The sequence below is a fragment of the Schistocerca nitens genome, chromosome 3 (assembly GCF_023898315.1).
Source record: "Schistocerca nitens isolate TAMUIC-IGC-003100 chromosome 3, iqSchNite1.1, whole genome shotgun sequence".
Taxonomy (NCBI): Eukaryota; Metazoa; Arthropoda; class Insecta; order Orthoptera; family Acrididae; genus Schistocerca; species Schistocerca nitens.
In genome coordinates, this window is record NC_064616.1 from 531636832 (window position 1) to 531659540 (window position 22709).

At 40.9% G+C, this 22709-nt stretch overlaps 1 protein-coding gene across 2 annotated transcripts in view; it reads left to right on the forward strand.

The window, feature by feature from the left end:
• Nucleotides 1-22709, forward strand: part of LOC126248447 (chloride channel protein 2) — a 526989-nt gene that overhangs the window by 246406 nt on the left and 257874 nt on the right. Inside the window, exons 1-2 of one of the 2 annotated variants that reach the window (XM_049949431.1) lie at nt 11010-11433; nt 13242-13524. In XM_049949431.1, coding sequence (XP_049805388.1) covers nt 11200-11433; nt 13242-13524 — 517 coding nt within the window. In that variant the 5' untranslated portion in view covers nt 11010-11199. Of the gene's footprint in view, nt 1-11009; nt 11434-13241; nt 13525-22709 lie in introns of those variants that run through there. The other variant, XM_049949432.1, reaches the window with a different exon arrangement.

Sequence of the window (22709 nt, forward strand, 5' to 3'; positions counted from 1 at the left end):
TTCCGGGACGATTGGAAGCCGTTCTGAACGCCAACGGATTTCCTGCGCCGTATTAGGCACGGTAATGCGTTGTGTTTTTGGTTCACCCCCTGTAATATTTGTTCTAAGGTATTTCTGTCACAGTGCTTATGAGGGAGTCGATGTTTAGTACAACCCTCTTCTTTCAGATGACGTTGTTATGGTCTGAAATTTTTATGTTGATGTCGTTCTGCAAAAGGGTTTGAAATATCAGAGTCATCACTTGCAACTTTCTTACTCAGTCACAACGGTTTGACGTCTAGGTATACATATCTGGAACGATTTAGAGTGCGACGACTGAATAAAACTAGTTGTAGGAAAGGCTGACGTCAGGTTGAGTCATTGGAAGACTCCTAAAGAAATGTAATTCACCGATGAGTGAAGTACCTTACAAAACACTCGATCGACCGGTTCTTGAACATCGTCATAGCACCCTGACCATTAGGATTAATGCAGGATACGGAGAACATCAAAAAATCGCAGCGCGTTTCGCGTTTTTTACTAAGCGTCAGAGCGTCACACAGACGTTCATACATCTCCAATGGTAGACATTCCAACGGAGGCGCCTGCATCAAGGAGAGAAGTGCAAGTGGCACTGAGCACTATGGGACTTAACATCTATGGTCATCAGTCCCCTAGAACTTAGAACTACTTAAACCTAACTAACCTAAGGACATAACACAACACCCAGTCATCGCGAGGCAGAGAAAATCCCTGACCCCGCCGGGAATCGAACCCGGGAACCCGGGCGTGGGAAGCGAGAACGCTACCGCACGACTACGAACTGCGGACGCATCAAGGAGAGTTTTGCTATTAAAATTCTGAGAGCCAACTTTCAAAAGTGTCAAGCAATATAGGGCGTATTACTTACACCTACTTATATCTCAGGAAATGACCATGACGATAAAATCAAAGAAACTGGATAGGAATTGTTCAAAAATGGTTCAAATGGCTCTGAGCACTATGGGACTCAACTGCTGAGGTCATTAGTCCCCTAGAACTTAGAACTAGTTAAACCTAACTAACCTAAGGACATCACAAACAGCCATGCCCGAGGCAGGATTCGAACCTGCGACCGTAGCGGTCTTGCGGCTCCAGACTGCAGCGCCTTTAACCGCACGGCCACTTCGGCCGGCGATAGGAATTGTTCTTCCCGCTCACCGTTCGCGAATGGAGCAGGAAAGGGATAAGTGATAGTGGTACACGAAATACCCGCTGTGACACACTGTAAGATGCTTTGCAGAGTACGGATGCAGACGTGGATTCGGTTGTCAAGTTGATTATTTTGGTAGTATAATCATACGAGCACTGGTGCATTACAATAGTAGCATCAAAGTGCATGTGCAAAAACCGTAATATTTGGTGAATCTTTATGGTAATTCATTCTACTTTCTCATTCTAACCCACTGGATTATCTACAGGCTCAGCGCCGAGACAAACCTGTAGGTACTAAAGTACCAGTGATCTTGCGACATTAGCTAACAGTTTCCTGCTGAGTAGTTGTTCTCTAAACAGCATCCCACGCGAGAAAACCAGTTGCGTCTTTAACAGATGTTACTCGCATCTTAGATAAGTGGGCTCTTCGCGCCCCTGTTTAAAAGAAATAGCGCAATATATTCATAGGTTCAAGCCGTGCACGTCTGCTTGCGCCTCTGGCAGCTAACGCGCTGCAAACAATAACCTGTAGCCGTGATCCTGCAGCCAGATAGTCTATGCACTGGCTAGAATTGCGAATTAATAAAATACACAGGAATATTAATAACAGTTAAATGAATAATTTAATAAAAAGGGTTATATTCTAACGTTTGTAATTGATCTAAATGATAGAGAATTAAGTTAAAAAATGTTTTTCAAGAAAGTACATCTCAAATAACCGAAAAGTGGTCCTACGATATCCGATTTAAAATACAGAGAGAAAATAACCTTATCAAATGTAATAAAGTTGTGTTGAGGTGGTTGCAAGAATTGTCGCGGAATCCCCAAGCTAAATAGTCAGCTAAGATGAGCAAAAATTAAATTTATTTCGTGATCAGAATACAAGAAATATTCGCCAGTTCAAAATACTTCATAGTTCAACATGATGATTTACAAATTAACTCACCTGAAATGACGAGCAGAAACTCATACTCGTCTATTCTCAATTCCGTAATGCCACGGGGAAAATTTAGATTTCTGTAGCAGCTGTTCACCACCTAGAATCAATCACCGATACGATCAAATTGCGCACGTGACCACAGGTGGGTCTGCCGTCTTCCAGAACGAATATAAAAGTGTCCTCCTTCTTCGAGATGTAACGGAGAAGTCCCCAAATAGCTCCCATGAGCGAACCACTAAAAAAAAAAAATTTCTCTGTACTTGATTCCACTGGTGTTCCGTCACTGTCTCCTTTTCCATTGGTTGAAGGCCATCTCCACCAAAAACACATCGTTCTTATGTTTTGCATACATGATCTGACCTTATGTGAACACTTTTCACACTAAACAAATATATTACAACAATATTTAAATAAAGAAAAGTTATAAAAATTTGGCCACACTGAGACATTTACAACAAATATAAATAATAGTTTGTTCATCAATAAATAAGCCAGCATTCTTGTGCAACTGTGCTCACCTTAAATGACAACAGATTATCGTTAAATATTGTTTAAACAATTATTTAGGTCTGCTTGATTGAAGTGTCTTTTGGCACACTTTACAATACTGGTGTCTACTAACACATGTGAAAGACCACTTCTTAAATTACCATGATTTTGTATTAGCAGTTGTAATCAATAGTTAAATAAATAGCTGGCAAAAATAGTAACATATTCATTAAGTAAATACAAAAGTGTGACAAGCTATGAGGTATTCATACTGCACTCAATGTGAAATTTAGTCACCGTAAATAAACTTCTGTGGTTTTCAAGCTATTAAAAATAACGTTGTTTCGTTGGAGGTGCGTCATTTTTCTGTCCTTGCCGTTGTATTCAGATTTGCTTTAATGTTTGAGTGTGAATTTTTATAAATTTCCTAAGAATTGTAACTTAGCCATCTCTCAGACTGTCTCAAAGTCCGCCATTGCGGACTAAGCGAGCGACCATTGTCCAGCCCCACTGGGATTTTCCCCGTTTCCGGCTGCACTGCTTGCTTTCGTACCAGGCTGGCCCCTATCGGGCGTGGCGCGCCCTCGGCCCTGGGGCCGTACAAGCAAATTCACCTTACCTCCAACCAACAGGCCGGCCGAAGTGGCCGTGCGGTTAAAGGCGCTGCAGTCTGGAACCGCAAGACCGCTACGGTCGCAGGTTCGAATCCTGCCTCGGGCATGGATGTTTGTGATGTCCTTAGGTTAGTTAGGTTTAACTAGTTCTAAGTTCTAGGGGACTAATGACCTCAGCAGTTGAGTCCCATAGTGCTCAGAGCCATTTGAACCATCCAACCAACTCTAGACTGCCGAATTGCTCGCCTACATACGCGTAACATTATAGTCTGCTCGACGGTTTCAGGCATACAAATTTCCGGCTTGATGTCAATGACAAATTGAAAAAATTATTCATATATTGGATCATTTAGCATCGCACTGTTAGCCACACTGAAGGAATCTAGAATGCTCTCGTGATTCTTAGCGCTTTTAATTATCAGCGACCGTGTTTAAAGTAAATGTATTTAGCATTGATAGACTCTTCCCTGTACTTCGTAGACTATTTTATCGGTACGCTACGAATATGTTCCAAAATGCCGCGCACAAAAACGGGACTTTTCCTGGACTCATACCTCGGGTTCTATTGGTGATAGAAACGTAGGATCAAGTATTTTGGATAGCTCTTGGACTAGGAACCGTTTGTATGCCCAACAGAAGGCTCGGCTTATTGTAACCACCCTTCAGTAAGGGGTCAAAGTTTGAATATTACAGCCGTGCGGGATTAGCCGAGAAGTCTGTGGCGCTGTAGTCATGGACTGTGCGGCTGGTCCCGGCGGAGGATCGAGTCCTCTCTCGGGCATGGGTGTGTGTGTTTGTCCTTAGGATAATTTAGGTTAAGTAGTGTGTACGCTTAGGGACTGATGACCTTAGCAGTTAAGCCCCATAAGATTTCACACACATTTCTTTAAAAATATTACACACTTCCTCCAGCTTACGCAAGTGGAGCAAATCGGTTGGTTCTTTTCGCATTAGATGTGGTTTACGGTGCGCCTTAAGGGGCTTACCAAGGCACCATTTGGTTCAATGGCGGATCCTGAGAAAAACCGAAAATGGCGTTTTTCACCATTTTTTTCGTAGTCAGTAAAGAATATCTAAATAACTAACCGAATCAAATTCCTCAAATTTTAGCGGAATATTCTTTCGGAATTTATCTAGGGGGGCCATCTTCCAGTTTTCAAAAATCTGTTATCTAGAAACACCCCAAAAATATGGTTTTTTGGGTACTAAAAACGAGCTGCGCATTCCAGTTGGGCTAAGAACAGAAAATGTAATTTTTAAGATATATTCGCCGGCCGGGGTGGCCGAGCGGTTCTAGGCGCTGCAGTCTGGAACTGCGCTACCGCTACGGTCGCAGGTTCGAATCCTGCCTCGGGCATTGATGTGTGTGATGTACTTAGGTTTAAGTAGTTCTAAGTTCTAGGGGACTGATGACCTCAGAAGTTAAGTCCTATAGTGCTCAGAGCCAGCCACGATATATTCCTAATATCTCGATCTCGAACAACCTTGGAAATTTTCTTAATATTTTTATCCATTTCCTAGACAGAGAGGCTTGAAGTTATCCTACTTGTAGACGTAAAATACACACGTAACATCTTGTCCCTTGCGAAAACATAGTTTATAAAGTGACGTAGAATGTCGAAATATGCTTTACAGTGTCTGTTATTAGCAGAAGTGTTCTGGGTACCCCTTGTTGTAGTACTTAAATAAATGAAAAATTTTAATGACCCATAAAGTTCTCTTCATATGAGTGGCATTTCCTGCTGTAGTAGGCAAAAGAAGGGGACCAGCGCAAAAATGCTCCTATCAGAGCACAAACAAGGCGAATATGCCCCTGTCTTATAAAAGACTTTGACTGAAAAGTGGGGTATCACCTGCCTCACTCTACCTTCCTCAGAACCTGTAAAAATTACCCAAACGTTTTGGCATGCGACCATTTTCGCGATGCTGAGAGTTAGGGAGACAGTGGCAGTGTGGAAGAAACGGAAAAGTAATAATTACTGGAAGAGAGAACAGTGTTACGAAAAGAGTGAAGGAGACAGTGCCAGTGGGAGAGGAATAAAGAGAAGGACAAAGTGAACGTGGGTGAGAGCCACTGATAATGAGTGACAGGGTCTACGACAATGCAACGAAGAAAGATTGTGACAGAAGAGATGGCAGCAGTGGGAAGTCATGAAAGAGAAAAAATGGTTCAAATGGCTCTGAGCACTATGGGACTTAACATCTGAGGTCATCAGTCCCCTAGAACTTAGAACTACTTAAACCTAACTAACCTAAGGACATCACACACATCCATGCCCGAGGCAGGATTCGAACCTGCGACCGTAGCAGTCACGCGGTTCCAGGCTGTAGCGCCTAGAACCGCTCGGCCACTTAGGCCGGCCATGAAAGAGATAGTAGCAGTAAGAGAGAGCATGAGGGAGACAGTGACAGTGTGACAGTGAGAGGAGGAAGTACGACAGAAAGAAGGAGATGTGCCTGTGAGACAAGAGACTGACACAACAAGATAACGACAATGTATCGGGCTGAATGAGTGAGTAAGAATGGGCAAGCTAGGAGTGGATGAGTGTGAGCAACTTAACAGCGATGGGCTGTTGGATGTGAGCTTGTTACAGTTATGGGAGCTTGTGGGAATGAGAGATTTAAAAAAGAGCGCGAATACGTTCGCATGCCACAATTTTCGGCAATTTGTTAAAGATGCTGAGGAAGGTAGAGTGAGACAGCTGGTACCCTGCATTCCAGTCAGAGGCTTTTAAATAAACAGCAGTATATTTGCCCTTTTTTGTGCTCCGATAGGAGAATTTTTACGTTGGTACATTATGAATGACAATACGCACGACACTGGTGTAACACTCTACAATATTTATTATTTATTTCACAAACTGGTTTTTGGCTGATACGCCGTCATCAAGTACAAAGATAAATATGTGCTGTAGTGAAATTTTTGCAGGATCAAAGATTTTAAACTAAGGCATCGACAGAGTATCTCGGTTTCCAAATATGAAAGCTATTAATGTTTGGTTTTGGATAAAAACAAGAGGAATTATTCCAGTGGAAATGTGATGTGAGAATATTTAACTAAGATAAAATATGTCACACATTAACTAATGAACTATACAATAAATTACGACAGTTGTTCCTAGAAGAAAATAAACTCAACAATAAACTTTGGTGACATGTTGCAAGAGAGTGGCCGAACAAAATAATCTTGTCTTTAACAGGTCCTAAATTACAAACAGATAAGGTATACTAGTGAGACTAAGCAGGTAAGTGAAACAGCTATAAATATACAAAGGAATTTTTAAAAAGGGCAAGAAAAATTATAGTAACTGAAATAAAGGAAAAATGGACCATGTGAGTAAGAGGGGTAATTTACATGGCCTGGATGGGATCATGAGTAGTATCTGCAGCTACATCTACATCGATAATCAGCAAGCCGCCATACGGTGCATGGCGGAGGGTACCACACACCACTACTAGTCATTTCCTTTCCTGTTCCACTCGCAAATAGAGGGAGGGAAAAACGATTGCCTATAAACATCCGTACGAGCCCTAATTTCTCCGATCTTACCTTGTGTGCGTTACAAGTGGCAAGTAAGGGAACTGTGCCTGGTCGTTCAGTACTAAGCTTGGACAAATGGAAATGAATTTATTAATTTCCATTATTTGAAATTAGTCCCTCTTCCTTTCTTTATGGTTGTACTTTTGCTCTATTTTAATTATATGTTAGTGAAAAATACATTAGGTAAAACAGTTTAAGTGGAAAAGCAAAGAGGAGACGTGGCGCGTGGTTTATGGGGACTTTTCAGTTATAAGAACTTGCGTAAATAATGTTGTGTTTTGTATGATACAGTAGTAAACGTAACAAGCGGAAAATTATAGATCATTAAAGCATTTCGAGATATGGCGGCCAAATAACTGTCATAGTGCCTGGAAGCAAAACATCTCAACAAGTTTCATAACATTGGCTGCAAACGGAAAAATGTGTTGTTGAACTGTTTGGAATTCTCCCTATATAGAGAAGAGACGTATGGACAAATTTATTTAACCATTTTGGATAGACGCTGATAGGAATTCAGTAACTTTGGAAATATTACACCGCATTTTATGATGAATTTTATACTACAATGGATACGGATTTTACTTCCTGTACTGGTTCTGTGAAGCAAATTTTATCAGTACATCATTTATTTCGGCTTTTCGACTTACTTCAGTGGATGTAACGCATTCTGCAGCGATCACGGAGCTATTGTTGTTGTCATGTCATCAGACTGTCTGCTCTTTTGTACACCAGTTTCTTTATTTCGACGTGCTGGTTGCAATCCAAATTTTCCACAGTAGTACATCCCTCTGTCATCACCTTGCTCCACGTGAAAAGAATTTTGTGTTATTTTATTTTTAGATTTCCTATAATTCGAAGCGCTTCTTTCAGAGAGCTTGAACCAGACCAAATATGAATGATCTGCGTTTCTGATTTTACTGATTTCGGAATTTAAGTTGGGGGTAATGCATCAAACAACGCTCATCCGTCTCGCATTTCTTTCCTTCTAGAGAACTTTCTTTAGTTTTTGTGGAAATTTATGTGTCTCCCAAGTTTTGTCTTTCACTTTAAAGTCATTTATTGATGAAACTGGGTTCATATTAATTGCGTGGCCATCCTCCGCAGCAAACACAGAAATATTTGTTTTGTAAATAAAAACCGCCTTTCCTTGCTGCACTGTATTTTATATCTCCCAGACGCGTTTTGCCTTTTTCACTGTAAGGCATCATGAATGGGATCTAGAATGATACAGTTTCGTTTTGAAATGTGTTATTTGTGGGCTGTAAAACAGTTCACATCTCATTTTTTATGTAAATAGGTGATTACTTAATAGTTCTTAGCGTTTTTGGCGGCATCTGCGTTTCCTCTCATTGACCAGATAAGAGGATACGCAGATGCCAACGAAAAACGCGAAGAACTGTAAGTAATCACTAATTTACATAAAAACCAGACGCGAACTGTTTTATACTCTATAAATATCACATATAAAAACCAAACTGTATCATTCGAGATCACACTGATGATGCCTTACAGTGAAAAAGGCAAAACGCGTCTGGGAGAAATAAAATACAGTGTACCAAGAGAAGGCAGCTTTTATTTACAAAACAAATAGGTTTATATTACCCAACCAAATTATTTTCTTGTGCTCTCCGTTGCTCATAATTACCATACTTTGTTCTGTTTAGAAAAAATATCCTCCTAGCTACAAAATATATGAGACTGCATCAGTATACTGTTATCTACATAGGCATACAATTTTATTGCGAATTTTGCTTTTTTTCAGTCATGGAAATTCTTTTGCTTTCCGCCCGCATCTCGTGGTCGTGCGGTAGCGTTCTCGCTTCCCACGCCCGGGTTCCCGGGTTCGATTCCCGGCGTGGTTAAGGATTTTCTCTGCCTCGTGATGGCTGGGTGTTGTGTGATGTCCTTAGGTTAGTTAGGTTTAAGTAGTTCTAAGTTCTAGGGGACTGATGACCATAGATGTTAAGTCCCATAGTGCTCAGAGCCATTTGAACCATTTTTTCTTTTGCTTTCCTCTCCCTGTGTTTTTCATACCTTATTAATCCCCTTTTTTATTTTACTACAGCGCTGGTCATTCCGTCATTTTTGTAAATCTTACCTTATCTTCAAATTTAGCACAGATAGTGTCAGTCTACATCATTACCTTCATATTGTACAATGGAATGCCTGTAAATTCTGGCTTTGTTTTGTAGGTAATTTGCAGCTTTAATGTGAGTGATTCTAAGCTAGAAGCTCAGTACATTTCTGCGTATCTGCGTTCCTATAAACTTCAGTTCTTGGGAGAATAAACCACTTTTCCTGTAACAGCCAAATAACTTCGTCCATCGCGCCGTGCTGTTCACCTCTGATTTCTCAAAAATTGCCCTTGGCTGTGAGTCAGGCAGACTATTGCTGTTGTCATCTCAAATTTTCACCACATTTTTGTATGCTATATCATGACATTCCACTTAGCCCTCTGGTCCCTTAACGTTCTCCAAGGTAAAATGAAGTCATTAATCCTGTTGGCCTTAATGAACTTTAATTACTAATGCGGCAAGAAGGCGGTTCACTGTTACCCATACAGACCAAAACGCTAATTTTCCTATCTACATCAATAACCCGCAAGCCACTTGACGGTATGTGGCGAAGGGTACTTTTGTACCACTAACTGATCTTCCTTAGCAAGACTTCTTCGTAAACGTGAAGTGAGCTTGCGATTCCCACCTCCTTTCTCATCACATCCCCCCGCGTTAGGTGCACACAGACCTCCATGAATGCTTGCATAGCAAAACGTTGAAATTTACTTTCACATTGCTCTATACGTCTCCTCGATTCGGTGGACGTCTGTAGCCTTTCCGCAACATAGAAAACCATTTTGTTTCCAGCTTCACGTCTTTAAACGCGTCTAGCTTTGATCGTCGCAAAGTTTTTATAAAGCAGAAGAACATTCCTTTTAGACGACGTATGAAATGGATTATGGTGAGCGATGCAATACATACGTAACATGGAATTAACACTGAAATCCAACCCAAGTTCCACTTCTGCCTTCATTATAGATGACAGCAGATAAACATAGAAAATAAAAAGAGAGCTATTACTCTTTTATTTTAGAATGAAAGTAATACATCTGCCAGTTTTTCGTTGTGTTTACAGTTTACTACAATTTGTTGAAGATTCTTACGGGCACAGTAAGAAAATAACACTTACCCTAGTGTTTTAGTCGGAAACTAGCAGCTCGATCAATTCCGTACCTTGTTAATACAGACTGGTGCAATTCTCCGGAATATCTTAGAAACACAAGCAGAAGAAGATAATTACTTGTTTTACTGTAGTCCAGAATTAATAGCCGGCCCTCTCTGTGCTTTAATAACATATTTTCACATAATTTTCTGACATGTCACTTTAATGAGGAGCAATAAATCCATGAGAGAGTAAATATAACTTAAGTTTAGGCTCGATGAGAGAAAAAGAATTTATTCTATACTAATAGTATTCGCTTTCATTTGTTGTGTTCGCGTCGCGAATCTGAAATATATTTGTACTTCCATATACAGTAGCTATGATATTTACGGAAAAGGAAAGGTCATCCCTTAAAATATTTGTTATTTTCACAATATCACAGCGAATAACATCTATTTCTGTAACACGAGCAACCAACAGCACATATCATGAACCTGTGGTTCACAACACTTATAGATACGATGTTTCTTGTCATATACAACAAAATACAGTGTACAATGTTCCATTTTCTAAAATACGCAATATTATTAACGTTGTTTGTATGAAGAGACTTCTGTTACCATCACAGTAAGAAAAAGTCTGATGTAAATTAAAATGTTAGCTATTTTATTAAGATCATTCAGAGTATTTACAAAGATATGGTGCATAACACGTCACAATTTTTAATAAGGGCTGTGTGTTAACTTCACTCAGTTAATTTGCATCCTTTACACGTATATGCATTTTGCGCAGCCAACAGATCTAAGTAAAATTACATAATAAAAATACACTTACCTTATTTTAGAACACACAAGTAACTTTCCCTTTTGTGTAGGGGTACTCAGTGCAACTTTTTGTTACGTTCGATATTGGCGCTGCGATAAGAAGTGCGCGAGGCTGGCAGATACGCCAGTTTCTTTCTTGCGAAGTTCTTTGCGAGTGGTACGGCGTTAGATTGAATTTGATTGAGGTTGAAATGACACCCAATTAAGTCGGCGGAGTAGATTGGGCAAGTAGCGCACGTCGCACGCTTAGTCAGGCAGTAGCTGGCGCTAGACGGGCTTGAGCGGATACGACCTGGCACTGCGTTCGGACGCCGTGGCTGATCGGAGTCGGCAGTGGATGAACGGCGGAGTTGCAATTTAAGATGTCTGCAGCGCCTCCCACGCGTGTATAGAAGCTGACACTAGAAAAGGAAAAGTAAAGACAAGTGACAGTTCACGGAAGAAAGAAAGGAAACTGACATGATGTCGCATTTACCGACTGTGCCGGAGGAGTACGGGGAAGAGGACGACATTGACTCTGAATGGGAAGACTTCGATCGCCTCATGAACAAGATGCGGAGGCACAACTTGGAAGACTCTACGATGAAGGACATGAAGCAGCGTAACAGGAAAATGCACCAGCAGGCGTTCTACCCGTGTCCCGCACCCCAGCCTGCCGAATTAATGGAGGACTTCGATTATGTCCACACAGTGGTGAGTTTCCGTACAGGAGTTCCACACTCCAGAATGAGCAGAGCCTGTTTCGCTTAGTTCAGTTTCCTCTGCACGATCTATAAACACTATCTTGTTTTTTTTTTTTTTTAATTTCTTTTTTGCTGTTGATAACTGTATACTCGAGATAGTATTCTTATTTCACTGTGTTTCGGTTTTTGCTTTTAAACAGTGATGTTTGATGAAAAATGGAATTTCAAAAATTCTCTATTTCATGTCTCCGAATTGCTGACACACGGTCGAGTCAAAAGTGGTCCTTAACTTACGAAAACTAAATGCAAGCACTGCAGATAGATTAGATGTAAACTTGTTACCCAATTTAATGCTTCAATAGAATGCATGCAATGGTCAAATAAATAACCTTATTTAACATGTATAGAAATTATGCTGAAATATTATGTAACATATATGCGTTTCGCTAACAAGAACTCGATACTTTTGGTTTCGGTTTTGAAGAGAAAAAAAAAGAGATGATATACAGTGAGAGAGAGAGAGAGGGAGAGAGAGAGTAAGAGAAAGAGAAAGAGAGAGGGAGAGGGAGAGAAAGAGAGCTATATAAATGACTGCAGTGATTGTTTATTGGTACGCGATTGCAAAGTCTCACATTGGAAAACTGAGCCAGTGTTCGTACACATTTCAGTGCGTAACATGTGCGGTCTGCTTTCAGTAACGGGAAACTGCGAGTAATTTTTTTCTTATTTGTTTGTTACCGAAATGCTTCAAACAAAGATATATCGCTTACAGGGTGATTCAGTGGCAACCTATCAAAGATGGGGAAGCACAAAAGTAGCAAAATAACACAACGAAACTGAAATCGGAAACTGTGCAGTCAAAAGCTATAAGCGAAAATATCGGCAATGACAGCGGAAAAAACAACGATAGTATCGCAGTTACTCCCTCCGTTCACCAGAATTTCCTTTATAGTCCTCTCGTGCACATGCAGAGCACTGAACAAAAATTGCAAAAAGTGAATAAAATGTAACACGTACAACGAACACCTATTTTTTGTAGTTACAATGGCGTATTCGAAATGCCTTTAATCACTGTAAAACAACGACAGGCACAGTAGACACACAAATGAAGAAAAAAATTAGGTTTGCGTACCTCCGGTAAAACATACATCTTCTGGCTTCCGGTAAATAATTCGGCTTGTAACGTTTGATTGAAGCAATTTATGATTTTCCATAGTCTCTGAAAGTTAGTCTAGTCCTGACGGAGCACCTAACATACCTTGCGGTTTTCGCTGAAATGGCTAGTTTCTGAATGAAACTCGAAGCACGTGTTAGCTTCTCCTCAAAACAGAGCGATTGTATTGACGAATAATTTACTGAAATTCCCGCAATGGTGTGCTGGCGTATGCCACTTTTTAATATGCCATTTGAGAGTTGCTCGTTATATTTCATGAAAAATTAAAGGTGATTGTCAATAGTTAAAGTTCATGATGGATTAACGTTAGACCTGGGCATAATACCTGAGAAATTTACAAAAGATGAAATCCGAGATAAACGATCCATAATTTTTAAAAATATATATATATCACACTGTTCCCTTAAATCATTGAAACATTGTGTGAGAACTTCGACGGAGTTAATAGTCAGGCACTTAAAAGATAGAAGTTACAAGTAGTGGGTGAAAACTTTTCTTTAGAGCTGATACGTTACAGATTTATAATATTACGTATTTGATGACATTATATCTCCTATAAAAAGGCTACCTTTTCAGTGAGTGTCAATGAAAATACCTCAGTATACTGTATCTTAATTTCTTTAACTGAGTACTTACTTTTTCAGATGTATGGCCGGTATACCAAAGACCTAGGAGAATTTGCAAAAGAAGAAGCACGCCGGCTCAAAGCACTGGAAAAGAAGAGAAAGAAGGAAGATAGGTTAAGGAATCAAGAACTTCAAAAATACCGCGGCAAATGCACTAGCAAGGTCATAGCTGGCATAGTGTTCGTGTGGCGCCATACCTTCGCCAAACTGGGTGAAGACTGGGTGTTCTTGGCACTTCTGGGTGTCATTATGGCATTATTAAGTTATTTTATGGACAGGGGCATCAGCATGTGCAATAAAGGTAAGCCACCAGTGCATTCTGTTTTATTTAGCGTAAATTAGCTTGGCCGCGCGGGATTAGCCGAGCGGTCTTAGGCGCTGCAGCCATGGACTGTGCGGCTGGTTCCGGCGGAGGTTCGAGTCCTCCCTCGGGCATGGGCGTGTGTGTTTGTCCTTAGGATATTTTAGGTTAAGTAGTGTGCAAGCTTAGGGACTGATGACCTTAGCAGTTAAGTCCCATAAGATCTCACACACATCTGAACATTTTTTTTTAAAATTAGCTTGAAGCTGCAAAAGAAAAAAGAAGTTAACTGAATGTGCGAAACAAATTAAAACTCCAAATTGGACAGGGAATCGGATCATGATCTCTGCCTTTAACCAGCATTGCGCTAGGGATCCAAGCACGTCTCATGGACAGAGTTTTCGCTTCAACTTAATTGTCACGGACTTCTCCCCAAAATCTGATAATATGCAGCACACAAAAGGCAGGGTCAAAGCTCGGGTCCCAGTACGACACACAATTTTAAGTTGTGACATACACAACCAACGCAGCGGATACTCTGCACAGATTAAGAAAAACTATTTTCCAATAAATTCGTCTTTACAAACTGTGATGTATAGCCTCTCATAATACAGTCTCGTATTTTCATACAGAAGGAATGAAAGTATTTTTCCTCTCTGTAGACGCCGCGGGAGAGATTAATTTTAACCAAGTAAAAAGCTTGTATTAGAGTCCATAATCGAAGACAGGCGGCAGGAAGTCCGTGATCCGATACTGTTTGCCACTATCCTTTGTCATATTGTCAACCTAACTTTCGTAGCTACTCGGTCACTTCTAAAACAAACTTCTCCATGGAGACTCTTCTGTCCCCAGATTAACTAGTAGAAGATACACTATTCTATCTCATGTAGTCTACTAGGAATAATCGGGAAGTAAGGTCCAATCTGTCGCAAAATGGAAACCAGAGTGAAAATCCGATGAAGCTTTGCATAGATGTGCTGGACAGTCTCTCTAGTATACCTGTCGATTGCGTCACGTCGCTCTTTCCAGATCTGAGTTCACGGTGAGCACGTAAAGATGCCTAGGAAATAGTGTATCCCGCCTAGTATGAGTGCCTGTGAGAGAATTCTCCTGGTTTCATGCAGCCCACACAACATAACTGTCATGCGTTTCCTTCTTCATGACATTTCTCGATCGCTCCCTGCGGGGCAATGACTCTCCTGCCAGATTTTCGACTGGAAGTGTTTGATTACTAACCATACAGTCCGGATTTAGCTTGCTCTGATTTTCATCTCTGCACACATGAACCGCTGACAATGAAAATATTTTGGTACAGACGACAAGTTGCAGATCAACGCAGAGAATTGGCAGACAGCACAGGCAGCTGCGCTCTATGACAAGGGTATTGAAAAGTTGGTACAATGCTACGACAAATGTCTCAGTCGGAGCGGCGACTATATAGAGAAATAGCTGGAAGATGTAGCTAACTTTGCAAATAAAACATTTTTGAGTTTCACCGTGGTTTCCATTTCGCGGTCGATCGAACCTTACGTTCCGAGTAGCTCTCGTATAATGACCTCCAACGCGGGATAAGGAAAAGGAAACGTGAATAGACGCACTGGATAACTTTCTAGAGCCTCAGCAGTAGTTTGCCAAATAAACCAGATTCAAATAGTTTCTCCGCCACCCATTCTATTCACTTGAGTCTTTCATTCGATAACTTCTTAGTGGAAATCATCTTCTGATAGTATAACGTGATTAGGAAATTTACGTGTGACCTCCTCCAAGATTCCCCTGAAATGTTTCGCCACAACTGCTCTTGAGGAAGGTGGTCCATAAAAACACCTAATTACCATGTTTGAGCCACCTTCAAAAAAATGGTTCAAATGGCTCTGAGCACTATGGGACTCAACTTCTGAGGTCATTAGTCCCCTAGAACTTAGAACTAGTTAAACATAACTAACCTAAGGACATCACAAACATCCATGCCCGAGGCAGGATTCGAACCTGCGACCGTAGCGGGCTTGCGGTTCCAGACTGCAGCGCCTTTAACCGCACGGCTACTTCGGCCGGCCTGAGCCACCTTCAACAGTTACCTTCAGTCACATTATTTCGCTGTCGGAATCTGTATATATATTTCAACTTCCGAAAGGTCGCGAAATGGAAACCACAGTGAAAGTCAAAAATGTTTTACTTTCAACATTTAGCTATACTTTCCAGCTACTTCACTACGCCGTCGCCGCTTCCACTTAGACAAACGTCTAAGCGTGGCACAACTACCCAGTACCCTCGTCGTAGAAGGCAGTAGCCTGTGACTTCCGACGATTCCCTACGCTGGTCTGTAGCTCGTTGTCTGTGCCAAAATTTTGTCCTCATAGCGAGCGGTTCATGTGAGCGAAAAGATGAAAATCCGAGGGAGTCAAGTCCAGGCTGTATGATGGGTGATCAAACATTTCTCACTGAAAATGCTGCAGGAGCGTCTTCGTTTCGCGTGCGGTGTACGGCCGAGAACTGTCACGAAGAAGGAAACGCATGGCAGTTACGTTGTATAGCCTGCATGAAATCAGACGAAACCTCTCAGCAGGCACCCTTACACTTGGCAGGAGACACCATTGTTCTACGCATCTTTACTTGCTCATTGTGCGCTCAGAATTGAAAAATGCGACGTGACACGAGAACGGGCATACTAGAGGCATTGCGTGACACATCTGCGCAAAGCTTCACCGAATTTTCGTTGTGGTTTAATTTCGTGACCGATCGGAGATTGAAAAACAAAAGAAAACCTAGCCCCGTACATTCTAATTGCAATTTAAAATTTCATTTCTCGTTTCAGTCAGCTTTCTGTTCAAAATACTACGTGGACATTGTTACAGTTTATAAGCGAGAATTGTACTAGGAACTTTCCAGTACGCTCTTGTGGTTAACTACTAGAGGCGGTCAAAAAGTTTTTGTTTGCAGGCTACACTAACCTCTTGCCTCCATGTCCGTGGTTATACAGCCGCATCGGAGTCGCAATGGGTTGCGTACACGCTGCAGCAACGTCCTCAAACGAAAACTTTTTGATCATCCCTTATAATACTACATTAATGTTTTATTTCTCCAGTCCGCAATGACGAATGCTACCCTTTGTAATTAATGGTTCTGATATTACCGCCTTACGAAATTGATACATACATTATCAGTCCTGTAGAGGGGTTTCTTTATTTTAAAAAAATAGATTTGCATGCTGCACGTACTTTGCTACACTAGCAGCCGCTTCCTACGTGTAGTGGACGACTGACCTGTTAATGTGGATGCTACGATACGCCATGGCATACTGGAGGTCGAGAAATCCGTATCCAAGAGTATCACAGAATTGTCTGAACCACTGGTTTGAAGCCCTCCAGACCAGAGGACAGCATGTCCGAGAACCAAAAATGTTGTTATTTTAGTTAATGACATTTGGCACAATAAGATCTTATCGTCATCATATTTGTGTATTTGCATTAGCACGTTATTTTGATTCTCTCATATTAAAAATAAAATGCATTAAATTATTTTAAATCCGACAATGGTATCGTACATCTTTCAGCGAATGAACTAAAATACACAACACGCTCCATTAAGACATATTTTCCAAATTGTGAAGGATGAGTTCACATGAAATTAATACCATAAATTGACGTTAAATTCATTCTTCTAGTGACATCATTTTTTAGTATAAACTTAATATGCGTTGTAATCAAACTTTTTTGACTGAAACTTTAATAAGTCATATGTTTCTCGGAGAATGAACATGAAATGTTCTCATTGACTGCATAAACTAGTATCATTTAGTTTTCTCATGATGTCTGTGTGATTCCAGCTGCGAACCTGAATAGTTTTTTTTAACAAAGAGAACTATCAGTTCCTTGACAACAGTCAAAAAATGTCAACTTTCGCAAAGTACATAACTTTTCGGTAAGAGAGACGGGCAGCACTATCTCCTTCCATAAGATAAGATTAGATTGATAAGTGGGTAATGGCCTCTTTGTGGACGGACTTTAAAAGAAGGAAAGAAATTTTGGCTTTACCGTACTGTCGATATACAGGGAGGCGACAAGGCGACAAAAGTCAAGGGATGGCGATATGCACATATACAGGTGGCGGTAGTATCGGGTACACAAGGTCTAAAAGGGCAGTGCATCGGTGGAACTGTCATTTGTACTCACGTGATTCATATGAAAAGGTTTCCGACGTGATTATGGCCGCATAACGGGAATTAATAGACCTTGAACGCGGGCTAGTAGTTAGAACTAGACGCATGAGACATTCTATTTTGGAAATCGTTAGGGAATTCAATATTCCGAGATCCACAGTGTCAAGAGTGTGCCGAGAATACCAAATTTCAGGGATTACCTCTCACCAAGGACAATGTAGTGGCCGAGGGCCTTCACTTAACGACTGAGAGCAGCTGTTTTTGCGTAGATCTGTCAGTGCTAACAGACAAGCAACACTGCGTGAAATAACCGCAAGCAACACTGCGTGAAATAACCGCAGAAATCAATGTGGGACGTACGACGAACCTATCCGTCAGTACAGTATGGCGAAATCTGGCGTTAAAGAGCTATGGTAGCAGACGATCTATGCTGACAGCACGGAAATCGCCTGCAGCGTCTATCCTGGGCCCGTGATTACATCTGTCGGACCCTAGACAACTGGAAAACCCCTGGCCTGGTCAGATGAGGTTCAAATGGTTCTGAGCACTATGGGACTTAACTTCTGAGGTCATCAGTCCCCTAGAAATGAGAACTACTTAAACCTAACTAACCTAAGGACATCACACGCATCCATGCCCGAAGCAGGATTCGAACCTGCGACCGTAGCGGTCGCGCGGCTCCAGACTGTAGCGCCTAGAACCGCTCGGCCACCCCGGCCGGCGGTCAGATGAGTCCCGCTTTCAGTTGGTAAGAGCTGCTGGTAGGGTCCGAGTGTGGCGGAGGCCCCACCAAGCCATGGACCCCAGTTGTCAATGAGGCACTGTGCAAGATGGTGGTGGCTCCATATTGGTGTGGGCTGTATTTACATGGAATGGGCTGGGTCCGTATAGTGTTTGGCTACTAGGAGACCATTTGAAGTCATTCATGGACTTCATGTTCCCCAAAAAACTATGGAATTTTTATGGATGACAGTGTGCCATGTCATCGGGCAACAGTTGTTCGCTTTTGGTTTGAAAAACATTTTGGACAGTTCGAGTGAATGATTTGGCCACCCAGATCGCCATATATGAATCCCACCGAACATTTATGGGACATTATCGAGAGGTCAGTTCGTGCACAAACTCCGGCATCGGCAACACTTTCGCAATTATGGACGGCTCTAGAGGCAGCATGGCTCAATATTTCTACAGGGACTTGCAGTTGCTGCACTAAGCCGGGCAGAAGGAGGTTCAAAAAAAAAAAAAATGTTCAAATGTGTGTGAAATCTTATGGGACTTAACTGCTAAGGTCATCAGTCCTAAATTATCCTAAGGACGAACACACACACCCATGCCCGAGGGAGGACTCGAACCTCCGCCGGGACCAGCGGCACAGTCCATGACTGCAAGGAGGTCAGACTCGCTATTGGGAGGTATCCTCTGACCTTTGTTACTTCAGTGTAACTTCATCTATTAAATATAACAACGAACAGAGGCGTATGGTAAATGTTGCATCTTTTCTTAAATATAGGGCAGATAATATTTTTTTCCGTTTTTATGGGTTCAGACAAATTAAACAAAGGCTGATAAATTCTGCCAAGATTAATTTGATGATTTCCGTTCTCTTGCACTGTGATATTTCCCATAACTCATGCTGTTCTCGTGTTCTGTCAGAGGGAGTTCTATGAGGCTCCTCCTTCAGGACCCAGTGTATCGCACTTTTAAAAATATTTTCCACTACATTATTTATCCTTCAGAACCACTCACCAAACTATTTTCTTTTCATGCTAGCCTCTGACAGCCAGGTACATTTATCATGCCACTTCTGCAGTTATTCATTCTTAGAAATTACCGACCTTGAAGCAGAGTTTTCACTTTTTGCAACAAAACAAAATCATACGAGGGAAGGTGTAGTAGTAATATTAACTGTATTTGTATATCTAACTTTATTTATCACTGTGCGATCCGGCATTATGGATCACAACCTGCTGACCGGTGGCTGGTTGCTGTATAAGCTGTCAACGGTGTGTAGCACATGTGGACAACATAGTGCTCTACTGCTCTAGAGACCATTAATTATAACTTTATCAAACCAGAGCCACTACACTTCTCACTGATACTGATGTCCTCAGCTACAACACTAGATGAGAGAAATCTACTTCTCTATCTCCATCTACATTTACATACATGTTCCGCAATCCCCGTATGGTGCGTGGCAGAGGGACCTTGTACCACTACTAGTCATTTCTTTTTCTGTTACACTCGCAAACAATACTTATTACTCATTACATAAGCTGCCAAGATCTCAGATATGAGTTCAATATGCACCTATAAATATCTTTCATCATTTGTTCAATAACATAAAATGTCTGGCAGTTAGCAAAGCAAATTTTAAATCTAGCCTAAAATCATTTCTTCCGCGAAACTTCTTCAGTTTGATAGACGATTATTTATCAACTTGTAGCGTGGCCAAGAGCAGCTAAAAAAAATTGAAATATACGAAACTACTTAGGTATGTATTATTCAAGACTAATATAACCACTCTTATTCGTTTTAAGTCAGTGTGCCCATCATTTTGTCATATTCAAAACAGACAAAGTATAAAAGTCGTATGTAACTAATTCAGGTTGCTTTTAATTTGTCTTAACGAAGGAAAGTGTAACACCCCCCGCCCCTTCTTCAACCCTCTCAACAACGAAAAGCTTTCAGCACTACTGTAAATCGAACTCCACTATACAGCGTATAGGTTTCCTTTTCTATGTCTCTCTATTTTTGTAATGTACAATCGCCAAATTATGCCTTTATGGCCTAGCTGCTATTTCATTCTCTTTTCTTTTCTGTGATTCAAAGTTACGAAAAACCTCTTCTTTTTACGAAATTAAATAATTATTCTGGCAGAATAAATTATTCGATTTTAGAGGAAGTATTTAAATAAAATAATAAATAAATTAATGCATACTATTTCTTCTTCCTTTTCTTCTGCTCGTCTTTATCGTTTTTGTTTTACATTAACCGCAAAAATTTTTTTTACGGAAGTTCGTTCCGTTTCTGTTCTCAAGATATGAAAGCCATTTGTAGGGAGATAAACATAAAAAGTAAAAGGGTTAAAAAGTGAAAAAATCTTGTCATTTAAATTACATGTTATGAGATAAATGTCTGACACTTCACAAAAGATAAGGGTAAAGGTGTCTTGACGTCGGACATGATTAAAATAAACGCCGTGCTGACTATAAGTTTTTCTTAAGACTTTAGCAAATGCATTAAATGAAGTTCATTTCCCAAGAGAAGTAAACAAGTTCGTTCTCAAATATTAGTAAATTAAAAAAGAAAGTGCCTCCTTGATGTCTCAAAAGTCCAATCAAGCAGATTTGCGTTTTTATAGTGAGCCTGTGTTTCTAAATCGTGATTTTGTTCCTGTATAACCGAGCGAGACGGTGCAGTGGCCAGAACACTCGAATCACATTCAGGTGAATGCCGCTTAACATGCCCGTTGGCCTTCCAGGTTTAGGCTTCCCGTGGCTCCCATAAGTCGTTCAAGACAAATTCTAGGATGGTTCCTTTGAAAAGGAGACGGCCGATTTTCTTCCCCAAGCCGATCGTGTGCTTCTTTAATGAGCTCATTGACGACAGGACATTAACATCTGACTTCCCTTCCTCTTATATTGGAATATTATAGGAATTTTCAGGAAATTGCCATACAATGTCCTGTATTATGATAGACTTTTTTTCTTTTGCATATTCACCTCATATATACACCATGAACCAAAACTCCACAGACAGAACTTCGGCAGTTTTTCAGGGATAATTTTTAAATATTTTAGTATAAAAGACGCGTGTTCTCCGATGGCGTTAACAGTGCATTCGCGTCGGTATAATTTGTTTCTGTGAAAATACCTTAAGAACAGTGAAAAAGCTTGTGAGGTGCAAACACCAACACGCGCAGCATAGAACACAGAGTAGTGCTACAACCCAAAGTACTGTGATATGGCTGTCGTCACCGCGGGAGCAGCTCTGCTTAACGTCGTTATGCGTTCTTCCATTGCTGTCATTGAACCCCTACACGACGTACATATCGGCAAACTACTCGCGAGTAGAAGTGTTCATGCTTGTGTGTGTCACTGTTGACAAATAACTAACAGTGATGGCAAAACAAACCCGAGACGGACGCTAAGCATTACTGAATGTGTGCGCTTGAGTCGTGGAGTAAAGTGGGCATTACTGTTGTTAGGAACAAGTACCGTGAGTAAATGGAACAAGTTTGGAAACAAACAAGAAATTCGGCACATATTATCGACAAAATATCTACACTGTTGTGCAGATCTTTTGAGTCCAGTACAGATCCAAAGATAAATGGGGTAAAAAATCAACCTAAATGCAATTAGTCAATGGAGATCTCGGATCCCTTTTAACAATATACACAGAAAATATCCTAGAAAAATATTCGAAATCTTTTCGATGGTGATCGGGTCACCCTGTATAAGTCAGACGTAGTATTTTGTGTGCTACTTTTACAGCAAACAGTGTGTGTCATACACTTACGTAAAAAAATCGCAACACCAAAATATAATTAATGTAGAGTAATAAAGGTTCGAAATTACATTTATCTAGGTATTATATTTAAGCGATTAACATTGCAAGATCACAGGTTAATCTAAGAGCAAGATAAGCCGTTGCAAACGTAAAATGATGGTACATTAAGAGAATGTTGAATGCAAGCATGCAAACGTGCATGCATTGTGTTGTTCAGGTGCCGGATGCCCGTTTGTGGGATGGAGTTCCACGTCTGTTGCACATGGTCGGTCAATACAGGGACGGTTAATGCTGTTTGTGAATGACACTGAAGTTGTCTCCAGAAGATGTCCCATATGTGCTCCATTAGAGACAGATCTGGTGATCGAGCAGGTCATGGCAAAATATCGACACTCTCTACAGCGTGTTGGGTTACAACAGCGGTATGTAGACGAGCGTTATCCTGTTGGAAAACACCCCTTAGAATGCTGTTCATGAATAGCAGTACAACAGGTCGAATCATCTGGTTGATGTACAGATT